Source organism: Dacryopinax primogenitus (assembly GCF_000292625.1).
Source record: "Dacryopinax primogenitus strain DJM-731 SS1 chromosome Unknown DACRYscaffold_4, whole genome shotgun sequence".
Lineage (NCBI taxonomy): Eukaryota > Fungi > Basidiomycota > Dacrymycetes > Dacrymycetales > Dacrymycetaceae > Dacryopinax > Dacryopinax primogenitus.
Window position 1 is genome coordinate 767,279 of NW_024467201.1, and position 21,958 is coordinate 789,236.

At 51.8% G+C, this 21,958-nt stretch overlaps 5 protein-coding genes across 5 annotated transcripts; 4 read left to right on the forward strand and 1 right to left on the reverse strand.

Annotated features, from left to right (window-relative positions):
* Positions 1 to 1,374: 1,374 nt before the first annotated feature.
* DACRYDRAFT_40663 (uncharacterized protein) lies at positions 1,375 to 1,939 on the forward strand (the record flags this gene model as incomplete). The annotated part of the gene is made up of 3 exons (XM_040774489.1): positions 1,375 to 1,479; positions 1,532 to 1,618; positions 1,640 to 1,939. Coding segments are annotated over 3 exons (492 nt in total), but the record flags the coding sequence as incomplete, so codon positions are not given.
* Positions 1,940 to 2,108: 169 nt separating this feature from the next.
* Positions 2,109 to 4,449, reverse strand: DACRYDRAFT_105284 (uncharacterized protein; the record flags this gene model as incomplete). Its single annotated transcript, XM_040768066.1, has 4 exons — positions 2,109 to 2,386; positions 2,444 to 3,067; positions 4,265 to 4,333; positions 4,383 to 4,449. 4 exons carry the CDS (start codon positions 4,447 to 4,449, stop codon positions 2,109 to 2,111), a joined length of 1,038 nt encoding a protein of 345 aa, XP_040631116.1.
* Positions 4,450 to 12,960: 8,511 nt separating this feature from the next.
* On the forward strand, positions 12,961 to 13,209 carry DACRYDRAFT_29117 (uncharacterized protein; the record flags this gene model as incomplete). Its single annotated transcript, XM_040774309.1, has 1 exon — positions 12,961 to 13,209. A coding segment is annotated over one exon (249 nt), but the record flags the coding sequence as incomplete, so codon positions are not given.
* Positions 13,210 to 16,533: 3,324 nt separating this feature from the next.
* Positions 16,534 to 18,714, forward strand: DACRYDRAFT_105289 (uncharacterized protein; the record flags this gene model as incomplete). The annotated part of the gene is made up of 3 exons (XM_040768067.1): positions 16,534 to 16,752; positions 17,759 to 17,935; positions 17,995 to 18,714. 3 exons carry the CDS (start codon positions 16,534 to 16,536, stop codon positions 18,712 to 18,714), a joined length of 1,116 nt encoding a protein of 371 aa, XP_040631118.1.
* A 129-nt stretch (positions 18,715 to 18,843) lies between these two features.
* On the forward strand, positions 18,844 to 19,419 carry DACRYDRAFT_105290 (uncharacterized protein; the record flags this gene model as incomplete). The annotated part of the gene is made up of 1 exon (XM_040768068.1): positions 18,844 to 19,419. One exon carries the CDS (start codon positions 18,844 to 18,846, stop codon positions 19,417 to 19,419), a length of 576 nt encoding a protein of 191 aa, XP_040631119.1.
* Positions 19,420 to 21,958: the final 2,539 nt, after the last annotated feature.

Sequence of the window (21,958 nt, forward strand, 5' to 3'; positions counted from 1 at the left end):
CCAATGAGCTGGTGCCCTGACAGCATCAAACATTTCTACCCCTCAACCCAAATATGCCTTAGGGATGCCTGTCCCCACCATGTTTGCACTGGCATGCATGCCATGTTGACCCTTCACAACCAGCACTTTGCCACATTGTACACGCTGGCCCAGGGTGCAATCCCCATCATCCTCATATCCTTGCACTGCAGGATATGCAGGATGACCTACTCCCTCAGCTTTTACCATGAGAAGCAAGTGGCAGAGGAGGTTTGGGTCTACTATGGTGGCATGCCATCCATCCTTCAAGCCAAAAAGCACATGGCTTTTGAAGACCATCTCTGCCATCTCTTTTGTGCACAGACAGTCCACACCCAGTATGCATGTCTATCCATTTGTTCTTCCCTTTCCTTCCCTCCCCTCTAGTGCATACCTCTTCCCAGAGGGGCTGCTGGATGGCAATCTCTTCTTTTTTCTTGCTGAGCACGTTGTCATCCCTATGACTAGCAGAGACTGACACAGGGATAGTGCATCCTCATCTGCAAATGCAGACATATACAACCTGATGCTGGCAAATGCCAGTGTCAGCCATCAAGGTCAATATTGCCTGTCCCTCCTTCAAGGCAAAAGTATATCCAACCTTTTCAACCTTTATGCCTTGCTTCTCCACCATGCTGAGCAGGGCAGCATTCTTCACCTTCCCAACAATGCCCAGCACCAGTACAACTGACTCAAATACACCATGCAAGAGCACAATGCTTTCATGGCCTACACTGGCCAGCCCCACTGGGTGCATGTGTGCTCTGAGTGCACCAAGACCATCCAGCGCAATGGGCATCCCTGTGAGTGCACTGAATCATCCAGTTGCATTACTCAACCTCTACAGATGTTATGAGTTGTGCCATCACAGATGGCATAGCTATCAGCTGCCCATGCCGCGCCGTCCACAACTGTCCTCTCCCTCTTCCTAGTTCTTGTGCCTGCTTCTGCATTCCTCACACCCATCTCAAATATGTCTGCACCTTCCCAGGCTGCAATGCTCCTACATGACTGGACATGCAGACCTGTGATCTGGAAGAGCATGCCACATGAGAGACAGCATACCGTGCTGCTGGCAATTTGTATGCCTTGCTCTGACAGTGTCAACACAAGGCATACCAATGCAATGAGATTGGCCATGGCCGCTATTGCCCAAGACCAGCTGAGCAGGAGGAGGAGGACGAGGCGCAGGACAAGGTGCAGGATGAGGTGCAGGACGAGCAGATGCAACTGCAGGTGCAGTTCCTGGATGATGGGGAAATGCTACTGGTTGGTGCCAGGCTGGCAAAGGGGAAAGAGAAGAGGAAGGAGAAGGGGAGCAAGGCTGCTGCCAAGCCGAAGTACAAAGGCTTGCACTTTGGAAGGTGCAGGATGCACAATGAACAGCTTGTAGTCCATCCATGCGGCATTGTACTTCCTCAGGCAACCTTCTATGGTTCCAAGGGCATGTCCTCAGTCACAGTCAGCAAAGTTCATGCATCCATAGAGCAAACACTAACCTTTCACTTCTCAGCCTTTCCTCATGTCCATATTCCCCACATGCAAGGCCATGCCTGAGGTGTTGGTCTTTGACAACAACTGCACTCTAGGCCAATATCTTGTAGGCTGACCTGAAGCCAAGCACTTCAAGGAGACTGCACTTGTGGTGGATGTCTTCCACTACAAGATGAAGCATGCAGACAACAATGTCTATTGCAGCACTCACTGCAATCTGGCATCTTTCCCTGAGTTGTACGACCCAGCATCCAAAACCTGGATGTTCAACTCCTTGGCATGCAAGCAGACCAATGCATGGATATGCAAGTATCAGGGTCAGCTGCAAGAGATGAGTGCCATTCGATTCAAGTTCTTCCTTGATGAGGTGATCAAGGTGAGGAATGAGGTGATCATAGAGGGCTTGGAGCATCGAGGTTTTGCTCCTCACTTGAAGCCTGCCAGTGCACTGTAAACTATGTATGACTAATCAGATTACTTGGTTTATATACTGTACAGCTACCAGTATTTTATGAGCATAGAGATGAACCATGGTGATAAGATAACAGTGACGGCAAGCACAGTTTGCATCAAGAAATTATATCCATATGGGTCATTCATTTGTGTGGAAGTTCCACATCAGCTTCTTTGGCCTCATGCTCCCTGTTTTGTGCTTCCTTCTGGGCCTTCCTATGAGCTTTCCACTCCTTCCAGGTCCACTTTTTCACTGCTTCAGTCGATGAAGCAGCAGGAGGACCAGGTATTTGAGGGGGTGAGGAAGGAGGACTTGTAGAGATCAACTCAGCAGGTCCAGGTGTGGCAGGCTGCTCAGGGATTGCTGCAGCCGGAGACAATGCTTCTTCAGAGATATGGGGAGGGTAGTCATCAAAGACCACTGGCAAAGGGGCTCAAACATAGAATGGTGTGCCTGTGCTAGTCTGCATGTGTACACCCCCCTTGCCCATGGCCGGTGCAGCATCCCACATTGCTTGCTCTTTTTCCCTCTGCTTCTCCAGCTTCTCCATCTCCCTCTCCCTCTTCTCCTTGGCCTTCTGCCAGTCTTCAGCTCGATTCCCATCAGCAAGATGCAAATCTCCAAGATCTGGCATGTCAAAGTCACCAGTCTCTGTTCCCAGCAAAGTGCTGGGCTTGCCAACCACATCAGCAGGGCACTGTGCTGCAGCCAACCACTTGGCGAGACTCCCCAATATGGGTAGCAGGACCTCCTCCAGTTTGTGCAAAAGACTGGTGGACCTCTTGTGCTCCTTCACCACAGTCCGGTAAGGCTCAGCATACTTCTTGACAAATGCTGGGTCAGCATGCAAGTCCAGAGCTGTAAGTGGTTTCTCAGATGGGAGAGAAGCAGCCATTGACTCAGTTGTCATGTTGGCCCCTAGCTTCGAGGGGATGGGAAGCAACTCTGCACCAGGTGCATATCCGGGATAGTCATGGAACACTGCTGCTGGCATCATGTTGGGTTGGGAGGTACTTGCTTGTGCCACGGGGAATGCTGCGCTCAGTCCAAGTGCTGCATTTGCCCTCAGCACTCTGACATGCATCTGGGCCACCTGGCAGTCTGTAAACAGGCTCGCCACGGGCACGTCAGACACAACAGCTGTTGTGTCTGGCTTGCTGGCTTCTGCAAGTTGTGCCTTTGCGGCTTTACACCTCCAAGAGTTCAGTCAAGTTGACACCTTAGTTTGTTGGTGCATACATGCATTGGCCATTTGAACCTGATCAGCTGAACCCACGTGCTGACAGTGCTCAGTGTTTGAGGCAGATGCCAACATCTCTGCCAAGTGTCCCCTCACCCAGTTGTCCATCAGACACTTGTCCCTCCTCCGCAGGGAATCTGGCTCCAGCAGTGGCACCCTGCCTCGAAAAAGTTGTTCACAATTTGCAGGGGGGACAATATCTGTGAGTATGCCAATGAAGTTGCAGGTAAATGGCCGATTCTTCAAAGACAGAGGGTATTGCCAGAGGTACGATGAGTTGATATAATTGCAGATACCAAACAGGTTGCTGACCTTGCACTGAGCAACTGACCAGACCTGCTTGGCCTCTTTGAAGGTCATGGAATGCTGGAACAGTTCCCACTCAATCTTCATGCACCAAGCAGTGTTGAGGTGTGCATATGTTTGCCAGAGTTCAGCAGAAGGCACAGTGGAGAGATTGCGATGGGCAACAGTGAATGCCCACTTGTGCAGTCTCTTCAGGTGGGCCATCCGCCTGGGGTTTACCAGTCCAAGGACAGCAGATCCCAGAGTACACTCCATCATCAAGAACACCTCTTGGATCAGCACCACCCACTGCACTTTGGTGCTAAGGGGAGATGCCGGCGGACCTTTGCAGTAAGGTTGATGCAGGTGGAGGCAGTCAAATGGCTGGGTGTATACTGTCCAATCCTCTCGCAAGCGACTCTGTAGCTCCGTGTTATGGTGCTTGGCATCCCACAGGATCTCGTCTGCATCCCAGGCCAAGCATTCCCCTCTCATTGAGGCTTGACAGAATTCCAGCCAGCGTTGCCTGTGTTTCTGTTTGTCAGGACACGGTGGTAGGACAATTACATGAGCCAGCCTGACCATCTCCACAAACAACAGAGCACTGCAGAAGCCATCTTTCCGTGCCTGCAGGAGGGTGGGCTCACCGGTCAATGCCAAATGAGGTTGAGAGGCCAGAAGTTCATCTACCATTCATGGTGTTGGTTTGGAGGACAAGCCTGATTTACTTGGTGAGTAACTAGCTCTGTTTGTAAGAGTAGAATGTTACACACCTGGATTTCCTTCTTCCATGGCTTCAGCGGACATCCCTGCAAGCACAATATCCATGGACAGACTGATATCTGGACAGATGGTGAGCATGGATGCAATGTTGGACAGATTGGTGCATACCTTCTTCTCCTTCAACATCTAATGCCCTCTCTTTCCCCTTCTCATCCAGAGATGTGCCAAATTGCATGGCAGCATCTCAGAACCCAGTAATGGTGGTGGCAAACAGCATAATGCTTGATGGGCTTGGATACGGCATGGGGATGGAGGTTGGATGGGTGGATGTGGGAGGGGTGGACATTTAACAGGTTTGGGAGGGGGTAGTGGGAGTGGACAGGACGAGCACTGTGCAAGCAGTTTCTTGGTCTTGACCCATTGCTGGATGCAAGTGCAAGGCTGAGAGCAGGAACTCGTGCATTGCTTTCAAAACCAAAACACTAACACACACTAACACACAGGCAAACACTGCTCAAAGGAAGCACAAGGCTGAGAACAGGTACTTGCAATCCAAAGGGGCACTTGAGGGAGAGGGCAAGTTTGATTTTGAGGTGCAAGGAGGTGCCATCTTGCACATGAGCCCACTGAGTGAAGCAACCTGTGAGGTTTTGCTTCACTTACTCACTGAACCTCTCTGAGAGAGGCCTGAGTGAGAATGGGGCTGAGGGGAGGGAAGGAGATGGGAGAAGGCATCAAGGAGACCAGCGAGGAAAGCAAAGATGGGGGGGAGATGATGACAATGGTGATGATGACAGTGGTGGTGGTGGTGGTGGTGGTGGTTGGGAGGAGAGAAGCAGTGGTGGTGGTGCAGAAGAAAAAAGGACTTTGCAGAAGATGGATGACATGTCCCCCATCTGCATCCACCAGAAGCAGATGGTCATGTGACATCCCTGGAAAAAGGGTTGTCAATACTACCACAGGTGGCACTATTGCACTATGTAAGCATAATCATGTGCACATCATGTGACCTTAATTCCCGCTTTGCCCACAGGGAATGCCCCCCGCATTTATTACATAAGCAGAGCACATGATATTATGAGATTGACAATGACTAATCATAATCACATTTCAGTGTTTGTTTTGGGGACACATCATCTTTGCTTCCACTGAATCATGTGATGTGGAGCCTTGACAATGCACAGCCCCATTCCCACTTGCTCCCACATGCATGCAAAAATTCCTACCACTGCTTCTCTCTCCCCACCACCACCACCACCACTGTTGTCGTCCCCATTGTTGTCCTCATCATCCTCCCCACCCTCCTTGCTGTCCTCACCAGTCTCCTTGATGCCTTCTCCCATCTCCTTCCCTCCCCTCAGCCCCATTCTCACTCAGGCCTCTCTCAGAGAGGTTCAGTGAGTAAGTGAAGGAAAACTTCATGGGTTGCTTCACTCGGTGGGCTCACGTGCAAGATGGCGCCTCCTTGCACCTTGAAATTGAACTTGCCCTCTCCCTCATGTGGCCCTTTGGATCATGAGTACCTGTTCTCAGCCTCACGCTTCCTTTGAGCAGTGTTTGCCTGCATGTTAGTGTTTGTGAAGTGTGAGTACCTGTTCTCAGCCTTGCGCTTCCTTTGAGCAACAGGTCAAGATATTGAGGCACTGTTTGCCCAGTCCTTGTCCTGTTGAAACACTCTCCCCTCCCCCTGCATATGCTAGCTGCAGGCCAAGACTGAGAAACTGCTTGCACAGTGCTTGTCCCATCCACTTCTACTACTCCCTCCCACACCCATGAAATGCCCACCACTTCTACCCCTTGCACTCCCACCAATCCCTCCCCCATCTCCATCTGGGTAGATAATGCTTTGCCATGTGCACCATGAGCAAAAAACACAGGCAGTACATGCTGTCTACAAATCAGCACCCCTGGGAGCATGACCATTATTGGCTCCCTCCTGGTGCAGATGCTGCAATGGAAGCCTTGTCATTGAATCCCATCCTGTCGCCGTCTGGCTACAATTGCCCTGGAGGTTTAGGTGACAGTGTGGAGAACCTGGTTCGACAGTGTTTGGGTCCACACATTGCCCTTGACATGTCATTCCATGGGCGTGCAGCTACCACCAGCAAGCAGAAGGCAAGGCAGGCCAAATTTGATAACTGCATTTGAGTATCAATTGGTTTGTGCTTTGTCTGGATTCAATTCCTGTTGTGTTGGCAGCTGTATTTTCAGGAGTGGTGTTTTTGCAAGGGTGAGTATTATCACCATTACAAACTTGATTGTCATTACTCACCCATAGCAGGATGTTGGCTTGCTCAGGGGGCACTGGCTCTTGAGCAGGAAAATCGCACTTCCTGGAGATTTACCAGTGATACTGATTGCATGCAAACCTTGTGCATAACCTCTGGTGCTACAAGTCTCTGTTTGCCCTGTTGGACCAGGTTGTAATGCCTTATGGGCTCAGCAATTGGACAAGCGGTTGCCTTCCAAGCAAAGTGATTGCCTGGGAATAAAATTTGCCCATGGCTCAATGGAGAAGAGAGCCAGCATTGGATCACTGGGATCATGGCATGTCATTCTTCCACCCAAAATCTGTCCCTGGCATCCCCCGCAACCTCGAAGAATTCTGTTTCCTGATGTTCCTCAATGGCTTGTTCATGCAGTGCCTGGTGAATCAACAGTTCCAGGTTGATGCAGGAGATCTTTGCTTGAACATCTCTCATGCAATGCAGCTGGTTGGTACATTCAAAGAATTACTGCAGCTTCTGGAAAATGAGCAAACTGCAACCCCCCTTGATGGGCTCAATGCTCCAGGCCATTCCTTGCATTTGCCACACCATCCTCAGCTGCCCTCTAATATTACATCCTTGCAAGGCCATGACTGCAATCCAGAAACACCTGCTAGCCAAACTGCCCTGGTCTGGAATCATCCAACCACATCTCCTGCCTGCTGGCAGGCAGGCGAATCTGCACACTCTGGTTGCATGTCCCCTTCAATGTCCTCACAGTATTACTGGCATTCAACCAATCACTGCAACCGTGAGGAGCAGGAAGGCCAATGCAGTTGACCTCGTTATCGCTCTTGCTCACCTAGTTGACCTTGTTATTGCTCTTGCTCACCTGGTCGATGTTGTTATCACTCTTGCTCTTGCTCTTGCTCTCACTCTTGCTCTTGCTCTCACTCTCCTGGCCATTCTTGCTCTCCGTCTTCTGGTCATTACCATTGTCCTCAGTCTTCTAGTTGATACCGTTGTCCTTGCTCTTGTTCTCCTGGTCGTTATCACTGCCCTTGCTCACCTCAGTGTTCTTGCTGCTCCCCCTCTTCAAGCAGTCATGAGTCTCAATCATGCTCACCCAGATCATGTGAGGAAGAACATCACATGTACCCTGCCTGTCATAGATTGATGGGTGGCAAGCATGAAACTGGTGACTTGCAGACTTCCTGGCATGCTGCCGATAAGCAGGACGACTTTGGTGCTACCCATGCTCATAACATCATTGAGATGGAGCACATGGCACCCATCCTGTCACAGACCCCCCCTGCCTTGGACCATCTGCTGCTTTCAGCAGATATTGACCTGGGACCTCCACCACAATATGCTGAAGAAGAACAGGCTGTGGTTGAAGATGTCGAAATGGGGAATGCTGAGGATGAAGACAATGACATATATGAGCGCAGGTATTCAACACCACCACCCACTGTCCCAGTGATCAAGCAAGGTTGGAGCAAACTCTCCAATTATGTCGATCCTCCTTTGCCTTGTTGAGTGCCAATGCCCAAGCCACCAGCACCCATGCAAATGCCTGTTCCCGAGACCTTCTCCCCCCCAGCTCCTGTTGTAGAATTGTCTGTCGCCAATCAGGCTGTAGCATCCTTGGAATTCAAGAAGAGAATGGCCCAGCAGTTGGGCAGAGGAGACTCATGGCGTCCCCAGCTTCCCTACTCCACAGGATGTCAAAAGCCATTGCCCAACCACAAGATCTGGATCACCAAAGTGTTCCAAATTGAGATTGGGAAGTTGGACATCACTGTTCTGGCCAAACGCTACCAGTGGCTGAACGGATTCCTGTTGTCCCAGCTATGTCAACTGTTTGCTGCTCAGTGGCCAAACCAAAACTGCTATAACAACTTGTGTTCCAAGCCAGATGAAGAGATGTATGCATTCAGTTCACAACTGGGACCTCAGCTTCAGCAGGTGGAGAAGGCTTATGCAAAGGGAGAAGCATATGCCATTGATAACTGGGGCGTAAAGTGGGTGGCAAACCAGGTCAGTAGTGCAGTGTCAGAGTACATGACAGCTCAAGCAAGGACGCAATGGTTGTTCCCAATGCATATCAATGACAACCACTGGATCCTTATTTATGTTGACTGGCTTCATAAGTACATCACCATGTATGATTCATTGAGGATGGCCAGCTGGTGTGATCATATCATGGTATGTTTTTGTCATTGATAGTCTGTATTGCATTCAGCTCACTGGATACATAGAGCATGCAATGTGTGGTGGAGCAAATCTGGGAGGTTGCTGTGGAGAAAAGCAAGCCATTCTGTGATGATGGGGTATTCATATGGACAAGTCCTCATCTCGTGCACATGACACGGAGGCCATTGAGGCAGATGTACCTTTTGGACCCTGACACATCTTTTCTCTTCTACTCTTTTCTTCCACCATCATCTGGCCCCAGGGCGAACGGTGATCCGGAAGTGGGGATTCTTATTCCTTACTCTCATTCTACTTGTATCCGCTCTAAATGTTCAGTCAGATCACTCCCTATTTCTAATTACCATAATAACCTCTGGGCATTACAATTGGAGGTCGTGCTGGGATCCGACTGCGTCTAGTTCCCCTTTCAAACTCCTGTCCCATTCAATGTCTCACCCCGCATAATGGCTCCTCGTTGTGGAAAGCAGGTCGAGGAGGATGTGGCCCCGGCCTCCCCGGAGATCGAGGCCTCATCCTCCATTCCTCCGCCTCACGACTCAGACGAAGGAACTGGGGGATGTCAGCAAGCTAGCAGCCCCGATGAGTGCCCCACTGCGTCCGAGACTCTTCAGCCTGTATCGGACTCACATTCTACCTCTCCCTTTACTTTCCTCACTCCTACCACTCGCCCGCAGGCACTGCCCCCAGGTGCTCCCCCAGGTGCTCCTGCCTGATCCGCCAGGACCTCCCTCAATCCTGACAACAGCATAATTACCCTACCGCCTCAAGTCAAGCGCAGTCCCATACACTTCGATCCTTCTCAACGTTCTTGCATACCCATCTCCGTTAGTGATCGCGCTATTCTCGCTACTCATCTCCCATTATCCTCCACTCCTGGAGTCTTGTTTGGGCAGAGATGCGCCGATTCCCCCAACACTCTGGTGGCAGACCAGATGCACATCCTTGCACAGGAGGACTCCTTGAAGAAGAGCTACCTCTGGGTAGCAGACAACTTCAAAGCCCAACTGATGGAGTTAGAGAAGATTGCTTTCGATCAGCTCACGATCACCCGACACAAAGGGGGTGGGCAAATCCTATACTCCATACCAGACGATACTCTTCAAGCATGGCAGACTCTGTCGCACAATCACAAGCATTGGTGCATTAGCGCACCTGAGCCTCACGTCATTCAGCTCACCTTCAAGGGGTGCAAACCCAGTCAATTGGATGCAGGAGGGCATATTCTGATGGCACTATTGGCACCGCATGTCAGTATTGAGTCCCTCCGGGGAGAATACTCTGTGTGGGTAGCTCGCGTGCACATAGCAGCCTCCAGCTTGGAGCGGCGCTGCCCATCCGTGGAGGGAAGAGCTCTCCCGCTCTCCAACGTGTCCACTCCCAGCCCCATAACTCAGACGCTGCAGACGTTGTCTCCCTTTGGAGGGATGAGACTGCAGCAACAACTTCACGCAGCCGTCCCGGACTTTGCTGCTAGTGATCGAGCTCAATGCCTCACTGTGGCTCATGAAACATTCCTCCACAAGCACGTGGTCGCCCATCCTCGCCCTACCGCAACTCAAAACGTGCTCGACAGTACCTATGCTGCGCGAGAAGAGACTGCCGCTCGCACCCAACACTACCCTGAGATCGACCAATTTGACGCAATGATGGGCTACAACTCGGTGCCTGTAGATCCCCAGGTCCCGAGCCCGCGCGAGCAATACTCTCTTCCGGGAGAGTGGAATACGGCCTACGTGGGCTACCTTCCTGCGGTACCTGATCCCAATCCGCCTCAGGCAGCTCAGCCAACATTTCTCCCTTTGTCCTGGGCTGATGCTTATACTCGCTTACTGGAGAAAGATCAAGCCTGGGCTTGGATGAGAATACAACCCCAAATCAACACTCGAGTAAAGTGTGAAGACATACCTACCTGGGACGCAGGGGGGGATATGGCCATAGAGTTCTTCGCTCAGGTGGAAGAGCTCCTCACCTTGGATGGGCTGGTCCCGCAGCAGTTGATGCGGATCCTGCCCCTTTGTTTCACAGGTTCCGCCCGTGCGTGGTGGATGGAAACTTCACTGGTTCACAAGCAAGCGGCCTTCAAGAATTGGAAAATGATCCGGGCACTCATTATTGGCAGCCTCCTCAGCCGTCGCTGGCTGGAGACGTTCTGCACCGCATTTGAGAGTATGAGATTCCAAGAACATGGGCATAGGCATGAGTCACCACCGGATCAGGTGACCAGGCGGCATAGGGCAATGAGATTCCTGTACGAACAACTCCCCGAGAAAGCAGCTGTGGACATGGTTATATCCCGTCTCCCCGGAGAATGGTTGCCATTCCTCAACAAGGTCACTTCGTCCAACATCACGTTGCTCATGCAGCGGGCCGGTGAAATGGAGGCTCAGCTCCTCGGAGTTTGGGCGACCAGGCATGCGTACCAAAGGCACAATGGCCAAGCAATCGCGTCGCAGGCTTACATGTCCGAACTCCAGGCTCCACCTCAGGGTGATAGCAGTGGGGAGGAAGACAATGTGGCTTACACTATCCCTCACCAGGGCAGACTCAGGTTCAAGCCGAAAAGTACTTTGAGCCCTAGCAGCACTCCTCTTTCCCAAAACACAAGGGGACCTTGGCCCTTCCCCAAAGATGACTCTGTTAGGAGTTGGAAAGCTCCTTGTTGGCTGGGTTGATTTTGCGGATCAGCCTTGCCCTGGGATAACAAATGCCCCCACGCGGAGGAGGGTCACAGGAAAGAGAAAGAAGACCCACCCCCTAGGAGAGCGCATTACTTGGATGATCCCACCCAGGAAGAATATGATGCCGAAAACGTGCACATGGTTATGGCTGCGTCGAGCGAAGCGGGCGGGTTCTCCCTTTCGGTTGCTCCCTTTTTCCCAGGGTCGTCAGACAGGGATGGCGGCCCCGGTAACTCCCCCATCTAACGCTGCTGGCTCCCAATGTCGCCTGCCCTCTGGATCTCTCAGGAGAAGTGCAGAGGTGGCTAATTCATGTTCATCTTCGATACCCCAGAACGATTCTCTCTATTCGACCTAGTAACACTCCCGCTAATTCTCGACATGGGCTTACCGCCTCTAACGAGTTACTCCCTCTCACTCAGATTCCCGGTACTCCTACTATTCCTATTAATCAAGTCGGCTTGATGGGCGAACCAACCATCTCTCATTGCCCTGCGTACCTTACTTCCATACTGCTTGCTTCCTCCTCCCTGGAGGCCAGGGACCCGCGGCCTCACGCTACCCCTCTTCTTGTGCGGGTCAGACTGCAAAACGAGCTCAGACCTGAAGTCGTGGCGATCACCAACTCGGGCGCAAGCATTTTGCTGTGTTCCAGGGCTCTATGGTCTTGCCTGGCTCCTCCTCTTCCCTTGACTCCAAGCTCTCAGCAAATCCTTCAAGTCTCAGGACATGCCTCTATCCTCAGCACATTTTGATGTCCAGTCCTCTTCTTCCCTCATGCGAAGGCTCCTACTGCAAGGTTGGCAAACTTGGCAGTGGTGGATAATATGACCACTGACCTACTGCTGGGCGAGGATTTTCTCCAGGCTCGTGCCATCTCCACCTGGTGTTCCGTCCTAAGCTCCCCCCTCCTGGAAATACCTTCCCCGGACGGTGTAGTAGAAGTTTGCGCCTCCAACTGGGTCGGGAAGCAATGTCGATGCAATTACATCCCATCTCTTCCTAGCTCCCCTTCCCCCTCTCTAAAACCAATTATTCTTTCTGATCATGTCATCTGTTACCATGCCCATCATGCCCGAAACGCTAAGAGACGCCGCAATAAGAAACGACACGAGGCAGGATGGTGCCTCCTAGAGTCCCAGGTCATGGTTCCGCCGCAAACGTGTCGGCTGGTCATGGTGACGCTTCCCCCCGGGGTTAATCCTGATCTCGACTATTTCTTACAACCAACCGATTTCCTACAAGGGAGAACGCGGATTGCTGGTAATGCCAAGCTTGCTTCAAGGAAGAATGGTGCGAGCCTCCATCTCCAACACCACAAACTCGTCAATAACAATCAAGGAGCGGTCGAGGGTCGGCCAGCTGCATGTTGCCAATGATCATTTGCAGCCACTGGACCTGGTGTCGCCTATGGGTAATGCATGCCGCACTCAAGCGCTTATCTACCAAGCTCTTGCAGCGAGCACACAACCATTGAGCAGTGCTACTGCACAGGACCCCGTTGATACACTGCGGGATGAGGAGATGTGGGGTCCTAAGATGGCAGAGCTACCCGATTCCGGCGAAACCTCTTCTGCCAATCGGGAGTCAGTTCTCAACTTGAACCCCGAGCTCCTCCCCCCCCAACGGGCCGCACTGCTTAGGGTGTTAGCAAAGCATCACCGAGCTTTTGCCCTTGATGGACGTCTCAGTCACTACCCGGAGCAGCTGAAGATCAAGCTTCAAGATGGGGCCAGACCAGTCTGTTCCCCCATGTATGGCGCCTTTCTGCTGAAGTGGAAAGTGATCGACAAGCAGTTGGAAAAATGGTTCAAATTGGGCGTGATTGAGGCTTCAGTCAGCCCCTGGGCTTCGCCTGTTGTCATAGTGTACCACAATAACAAAGCGTGCTTCTGTGTTGACTACAGGAAGCTTAACGCCTTCACCACTCCTGATGAATTCCCACTACCGCAGCAAACCAAGATCATACAAGCGCTCTCAGGGGCTCAGTATTTGTCAACACTGGATGCCCTCGCCAGGTTCAATCAAATCAAGCTGGCACCAGAAGACAGAGCGAAAACTGCATTCCGGATGCACCAAGGCTTACACCAGTTCACTTGACTCCCTTTCGGTCTGAGGAACGGGCCTGGGCAATTCCAACAAATTATGCAAGGCATCCTGGTGCCATACTTGTGGATCTTCTCTCTGGTGTACATCAAAGATATCATTGTATACTCAAAGTCTTTTGACGAACACCTAACACATCTATCTGTCTGCAGTGCTCGGGGCTGTGGCGGCTTCAGGGCTGACCCTGTCTCCCCTGAAATCTCACTTTGGTTTCCAATCTATTCTGCTGTTGGGCCAGAAAGTTTCCCATCTAGGCCTCTCTATGCACAGCGAGAAAGTATGTGCCATTCGCGATCTGGCCACCCCCCAGGGAGTGCCTGATCTATGCAAGTTCCTGGGCATGGTTGTATCCTTCCACATGTACATATACAGTTACGCATATATTGCTCAACCGCTGTTTGACCTCTTAAAGAAAGACGCAAAGTGGAAATGGGATATGGAGCATTTGCAGTGCTTTGAGGAGGCCAAACGGGCTTTATGCTCGGCGCCGGTTCTAGCGCACCCTGCTCCTAACCGGCCATATTGGCTCTACACTGATGCAAGCGACATAGCCATTGGCGCCGCTCTTCAGCAAGTCCAACCTATATGCGTCAAGGATTTGCGAGACACAAAGGCTTATGACAAGCTTCAGAGCGCTTGGGATGCCAAATTGTAGTGACCATTGCTTTGCTGGAAGTGCATGATTGTCCAGGTCTCCATCCGAAGGAATTTCCGCCAGACTCTTGGGGGGCAACGCTGGACCAGACAACTGTGCACGTGGAGCACGTGTGCGCTTATTGGAGCTGCACTCTCAAGCCAGCTGAGAGGAACTACACCATCACGGAATGCAAAGCTTTAGCAGCGAAGGAAGCTCTGGTCAAGTTTCAGCCCGTCATTGAAGGTGAACATACCATCCTCGTGACAGACCATGTGGCACTCACTTGGGTGAAGTCATACAAATGTACAAATGTCAACCATCAGCTAGCATCATGGGGGGTGGTATTCAGTGCGTTCAAGCTCACAATTGTACATCGCCCTGGGCGAGTACACTCGAACGTTGATCCTCTGTCAAGGCTGCCTAGAAATGCTCCACCGCATAGCTCTTTGGTAATGGACACGGCTCCTACAATTTACCCTCCTGAGGATACAAGAGCCAAAGCCCAAGAGTGGGAGGCAGAAGCAGTGAAGAAGCCAGCCAAACCAGCCGTTTTCACGGTGGTCACGCGATCCAACAAGAGGTTGGCCAAGAAAAGTCTCCCTCCCTCCCCAGAAGGAAAGGAGCTTGAGTTGACCCCACGTGGCCAGCCTCATTAACCATATTGGGTAATTCAGCTTATCTCGATAAGCTGAAGCAAGCCTACCGAGAGGACAAGACATTCACCAAATCCTACAAGGAAGCAAGGGACATTCCCTCAGCTGCTTCTCCATATGCGATAGCTGCCGATGGGCTCTTGAGATGGGCCAATGTGGACGGGATCTTACGGCTCTGTATACCTGAAGGATTCCGATGGGATGTCATCCAAGACGCTCACGATAACCCTTGGCTGGGGGGACACGTTGGCAAAGCTAAGACTCTCCAGATAGTCCGTTCCCAGTTTTATTGGCCCTTGTTATGTTCAGACATAATCAAATGGGTGCACACATGCGATGTGTGCCAGAAGACCAAGCCTGATCACTCAGGTCCTAAAGGCCTGCTACACCCTCTGAAGATTCCTCGCCTGCCCTTCAAAACAATTATGATGGATCTAATTACCGGGCTACCTACCTCAGAAGGACATACGGCGGTGCTGGTAGTGGTGGATAAGCTCACTAAGCTACTCACTCTCATACCGATGGGCAACTCCGTGGACGCGGCCAGAGTAGCACGACTGGTCTTCTCCAGAATAGTCTTACGCTTTGGATTCCCCAGGGAGTTCATCGCCAATCATGATCCTAGGTGGTCTCACGGGTTCTGGAACTCTCTCTGCGCAGCTTTGGAACTGCGCTGAAACTGTCCTCCACCAGACATCCTCAAACCAATGGGCAGATGGAAGTGGCCAACCAATCGATTGAAATGATGTTGTGCGCATATGTCAACAACCATCCACAAGCCTGGGCTCAGTGGTTAGGACTCGTGGAACACGCGTACAATTCCAGCACGCACTCCTCTACTGGCTATTCTCTATACTTCCTCCTGTATGGGTTCCAGCCCGCTGGACCGTGGGACGTGGCTGGAGGAACTGGAGCAGTAGTTGCCCGCCCCTATCTTTCCTCTGCAGCTGCCCAAGAGTTTGTAGATGAATTGCAAGGTCATAGAGAAGCAGCCAGGGATGCTCTCATTCGAGCCCAGCAAAAGCAAGCCAGAGCGCATGACAGGAATCGCAAAAGCACATCATCATGGGAGGTAGGACAAGAAGTTCTACTCAACCCGCACTCCCTGCATCTGCTCGAATCTAAGGAGAAGGGATGGAAGTTATTGTTGAGGGCAGACGGGCCCTTTGAAATCATAGAAAAGATCAATGATAATGTGGACCATTTGCGTCTGCCTGAGACTCATCCCATGCACCCAGTCATCAATGTCAAACATCTACGCCCATACCACCGTTCCCCAGAAGGGTTGGGGAGGCGAACACTTCTATCAGGAGTCCGTCCCAACCTCCCGGAGGAAGTGGAAGTGGAGAAGATAGTCGACCATCACTGGAACGCTCGAAAGTTTAGGGTAGAGTACCAGGTCCGCTGGAAGGACTGTGACGCTGATGAAGACAACTGGCGCCCAGAGGCGGAGCTTTGTAACGCTCTTGAAATGCTGCGAACCTACCAGTCCACGATGGGCCTCCGGCAGGGAATGAAGCCTGCCACTTCTTCCTCCTCCTCTGGGAAGGAAAAGAAGAAGAAAGCGGATAGGCCTCGGTCTGGCAGACTACCTGAAGAGGAGGGAGGGCAGAATATGCCTAAGTCCACTTAGACCTGCTTTCCTGTACAACAACAATGGGGCCAAATATTTGCTTCTGTCACGCTTCAATCTTTTATTTCGCCTCCAAAAGGAATTCCCATTTCCCTTCTCACTCTCTTTCATCTACCCTCTCGCGATTAACTCTCCCCACTACGCCTCCTTCCCCTCCTGCTTTTCGCTATCCTTCGTCTAGCAGCAAGATGGACTTCCCTCAAGACACACAGCTGCAACTCACGCAAGCTGATTTAATGCTACCCTCCTCCCTCCAGGGGGTGGAGGACGAGCCAAACTCGCTCCTTCAGAACGAAGAGCGAGAAGAAGAACCGTACAATAACTCCTTATCTCTACTACCCCGACAACCTGCCCCAGGGCAGCTCCCCTCTAGTGAATACATCTTGCATCCCGTGGGTCCCCGATCTGTGCGCCTATCAGCTTTTCCCCTGCTCGCATCTATCCTTCCCCATATGGCCTCAAACATGGAGCACTTCTTTCTACCCCAGGGTACGAATGAAGTACTAGTCAGTTTAGGCTTACCACCAATCATAATGCCAGCCGGAAAATTGCCCTCTCCCGCTGCTAGAGCCCAATGCCAGTCTGATTTCGATGCCATGTTAGTTGACCGGCTTCTTTCTCTGCTTGAAAAGGAGTCCCTGCTTGCGAATTGGACTTTGTTTGCATGGGAGACCGCGTTTCAAGTCGGCCTGGAACTGGTCTGCAGTGCTCATCCCCCTGAAACCCGGGAGAGGCTCGAACAAATCTTGGAGGGGGCCTGGGGTGACTACACTTGGTTGGGGCCGCACCAGGACATGTATGAGGGCGTGATCCACCTGCTTTACGCCATGCTGCAGAGAAGAGGTTGAACGCACACCCGAGAACCCCGGTTCTTGGCAATCAGCCATTGGGAAGGACAGCTTGGTCGACGAAACTGGAGAACTCACGTGGACCCACACGATTGGGATGCCAGTGGAAGACTGCTGCTGAGACCCGGGCCATCCGTCTCTCCGACCGTTTGACTTCAACCTTTCCACTGGCCCCCGTGGCTCTCCAGCAGCAAAGCTAGTCTCTTGGGACATCCTTTGTTTGACCGCAAGTTCAGGTTTCCCGCCGACTTCTTAAGTCGAGCATTTTGTGACACGCCGGGAGCCTATACGGCATGGGTGCAACATGTTGAGACGTATGGCAATGACCAAGGTCGAACGCTCTTCCCTTACGCCGGCATACCCGGAGGGCTAAGCCTCACTGCTTCCCTGCTTGACTCCCACTCCTTGCCCACCGGACCTCGATCTTCAGCTCCCCAGGCTGTGCAGGAGAATTGTAGGGGAAGGCCCGAGATACAAGGGAGTCCATCATATGAATTGCGTCGATCGCGCTTGCCCCCACAACATGGGGAAGTAGACCGGTATCCCGCGTGCTCATACTCTCCAGCGCCCAATCTCCTGGCTCATGTACTGCAACCTGCCTCATCTCGATATCAAGATCATTCCCCCCGGCTGTCCCGAGGAAGATACATGGATCGCTTGCCTAGAACGCGTCCCTCCAGCAGTCGCAGGCAGCCCCATTCGAGCTACTTGCATCCTTACTCCACTCCTGTTCTACCCTGGGGTGAATGAGAGGATTCGTCCCTTCCTCCTGTGCCTTTAAGCTGGGAACAAGCCGCCCAGCCCTCCTCAAGTGACTTGTGGGGAGGTTTAGTTTGCCTCCCCTCACCGCCTCCTCCCCCCCAGTGGGAAGTGCTAGAAGGACAGCAGGTCGTAGCCGTGACGGGTGATTCTTATTGTATGAGGATATCCCCTCTGCCCTCCCTCGAGAAAGAGCCTTTCCTACCACATGATGAAGAACACCCTCCCCCTCCAGAAGTTAGCACCCCAACACGCGTGGAGCAGGTTGTCCTCAGTCCTCTAGTCAGTGTAGAGGCAAATATATCTCCCATGCTTCCGAAGAGGCCTACCAAGTCTGCTGCGGCAGAGGTGGATCCAGAGCTGTTGACACCTTACACCCAATCTGCTGTGACACCAGTCCTCGCACCAGCAATAGTAGTCTCTTCAAGCTCAGAGGTCCCCGCTAAGCAGCTGGACAAACCCCTGGAATCGAGTCCAAGCTTTCCACTACCCTCGCTTATTTCCTCAGGGAAAGGACCTGCAGACAAACGTCGTCCAACTCTTGCGACAAGCCGTATCTCTCTTCCCATGCCTTCATTACCAGCAGCCTCCTCCAGAGAGTCAACTGATGTCTCCGCCGCTCTTCCTTCGGCACCCCAGCTCACCAGAGTGTTGCCAGCCTTCCCAGATGGTTGCAACTGGGACTGGAGAAATCATCTAAGCGCCATAGTGGTGGCCCCTACTCCCTTGAGCCCACAAATGACCGAGGAACGGAGGGCTTAGTCCAACGGCATCCTGGCTGCTTGCCGGTGGTGGAAGGGACACGCAAATGTGCCTAACGGAAACGCCAGGTACAGTAAGGGAGTGGATAGAGCCCGTCAACCTTTGCTACCCCAGGAATTGCTGCCCGCAATGCTACAGGATCTTTGCCACTGCGCTATGACAGCCGGTGACAGCACGCAATGGCTCCATCACATTGGACTGCCCTTACCGATATACTGGGTGGCCTGTGCTGCACGAGACAAGGCTATTGCTGACCTCCGGGTTACTGACTCCACCTCGGGCATATATGCGTCCCTCAAGGCTACTCTCCTCAATATGGCCAACAAAAGGTGGGGAGAGAAAGCGAAGGTCTTGAAAGGGAAAGGACAAGGGGTCATCGAACATTACGAGTGGGTGTTTACCCTCGCTCCCCTGGAGGAGCAAGGGGCCCTCTTCCCTTGTTTCCAGTACCGACTCCCATCCAGCGAAGAAGAGGCGTACGGGGTCAAACCAGCGGGCAGAGTTGAGGCTTGGAAGTCTATCAAAGAGGATCTTAAGACAGACCACGCCCGGGCTTTCTACGCTTTGTTACTACTGGAAGACCGGCTCCAGGAGTTTGACAGCGGTCCTCACCCTGACACCCCTCCTCTCTCAGACGACGAAAAGCTTCAACTCAGGGCTACTGCGGCGGGATTGAATGCTTCGGATGATGATGATGATTACTGAGTGTGTGGTAAGGACTGGGAGGGCTACTGTGATGATGGGGTATTCATACGGACAAGTCCTCACCTTGCGCACGTGACGTGGAGGCCGTTGAGGCAGATGTACCTTTTGGACCCTGACGCATCTTTTCTTTTCTACTCTTTTCTTCCACCATCATCTGGCCCCAGGGTGAACGGTGATCCGGAAGTGGAGATTCTTATTCCTTACTCTCATTCTACTTGTACCTGCTCTAAACGTTCAGTCGGATCACTCCCTAATTCTAATTACCATAATAACCTCTGGGTGTTACACATTCCCTGGTTGGAAGGATGGAAAGGGTGTCATGCCAAGGTGAGCTTGATGGGATGGTCATTGGAGACCTGGAGCCTAACAGCAGGTCAGGTTCCATTGCAGACCAATGGAAGTGATTGCGGTCTGTTTGTGGCCACACATGTGTTTGTGATTGCCCAAGCCTACACCCATTCAACCATGATAACAGCTGACATGGTGAAATGGCACGAATGGCTGCTGCAGCATTTGGAGTCTTTGCCAGATGCCCCGGTGCTTAAAAAGCTGAGGGGAAGGTTGCCGCTCCTCTCTTAATGGTCCTTGTTTCATTTGCTGCTTTCTCTCCTCATGTTTAGTAGTTGCTTTATGCATCTGTTGTATGACTGTGATCTTTTCTCTTCCCATCTTGGTATGTTGGTTATAGGTGTGTACCAATTGGGTTGGACAGATTTAATGGGTGAGCAATGTTGTGCAACCATTTGGTGTTGCATAGGCTGATTTCTGACAGTAGTCTAATATCCACTGCACATAACTTGTAATTCTGTAGATAGTTCTGTGCAATACAAGGGATGGCATGCCTTACAATGCAGAGCGCAGATGACTTGCCTGTCAACATTGATGGATGACTGGACTTGCATGAATAGGTGAATGACATTTTCCAATTTGGGAACCACTAGGCCAATCATGATCAGCCTAGCGGTTTGCTGGGATCACCAGGAGGTCTGCATTCCCATGTGTCAGTACATGCAAAATTTTCCATGCTGCTAAATAAATACTTGCATCATGTAGTTTTACACCTTTCCCCCCCATCATCTGAGAAACAAACCATGACTGTGTGCCCCTTTCCCCCTGCCCCCTGCCCCAGTTTTCCACTTTGTCAAGATGCCTATGTCTCTCGTCACCCAATCACTTGTGCAGGATGTCATCAAGCTTGGGAATTCCTGACTGCCAGAAGGGAAGAAGGTGAAGCACATTGGGGCCAAAATCCAGTGTTTGGAACCCAGATGTACTGAAGCACTGGTGCCTCCAGTGCATTTGGACAGAAAGGGGGGGAAGCTGGAGAAGTATGGGGGTGTATATACCCTTGTAAGTTCTGCACCCTGTAGTTTGAACTACACTAACATTGTCTGTGCAGTGTAGGAAACATAACCCAAAGAGCTTCCAATTTCATACCCAGAGGCTGCACCCAGACAACATCATCAAACTCCAGCACATGGTTGACAAAGCCCAGGCACAATGGAGTTCAAGCCCAGTAGGCTTGAGCCAACTGGTGAATGGTCCCCAAAAGGGAGGACCCAAGTGTCCTCTCTGCAAGGGACCAGGTTGCCAAGCTTGCCACAAGAAATGGTGTGCCAAGTGCTGCAGGGATGAGAGAAAGTCCAAAGAGTTTGGTCACAGTGCAGCAGGCTGCCCTGTCCACAAGCCTAAGGCAGAAAAGACTGAAGGAGGTGGGGAAGCAAGAGAAGCCAATTGGTTGGATGAATGGGAGGATGGGGAGAAAGAAGGAGATAGGGAAGCAATGGAAGATGAAGTGTTGGAGGTTGGGCAGAGGGATGGGATGGCAGATCAGTCAGCCTGGGGGCAGGCAGGGCAGGTCATGGCTCTGGGTGGGACAGCAGGAGGAAAAGGGAAGGGCAAGCAGGTTGAAAGGGGGGGTGCACTGAGGCATTCAAGCGGAATGTCGAAGTCAGTGCAATGGCTGGACCATCCACACAAGCCTTCCATGGTCCATCCCCACATGGGCTGTACCATGAAATGGATGGTGGATGGGCAGCTACTCTGGAATGCCAATGGTGTGCAATGGAGATGGAGAAGACACTAGAGATGGTGTTTGGACTGATTGTATTCACCTTGGTAAGCAGCTAACTACTAACACAATGACTTTTCTCTAACTCCCACTTAAGATGCAGGTGCACCGGTTCTCCCTGCAAGTGTCTCCCACTGCAGGGAAGCTGTGGACAAGGATGACCCTGACATCTGTATCCAGAGTCCAGAATCCAGACATGCCCCAAAACCTGGATGCCCTCTTGTGGCACTGTTAGGGCAACACAGGCTGACTAAGTCTGCTCACCTAAGAGTGCCAAGAGTCTAAGCAGGCAACAAGGAAGTGGAGTAGACCTGATGACTAAGACCTATCTACAGTATAGGTACCTGTGGATGATCCTAAGAGACCAAGTCTGAAGAGACAGTCCCAGGCAGAGTAGGCCTTATATTTATACCTCTGTGGTGGAACCTGCTAGAACATCTTGCTTACTCAGCCTAGTCAGGTGATCAG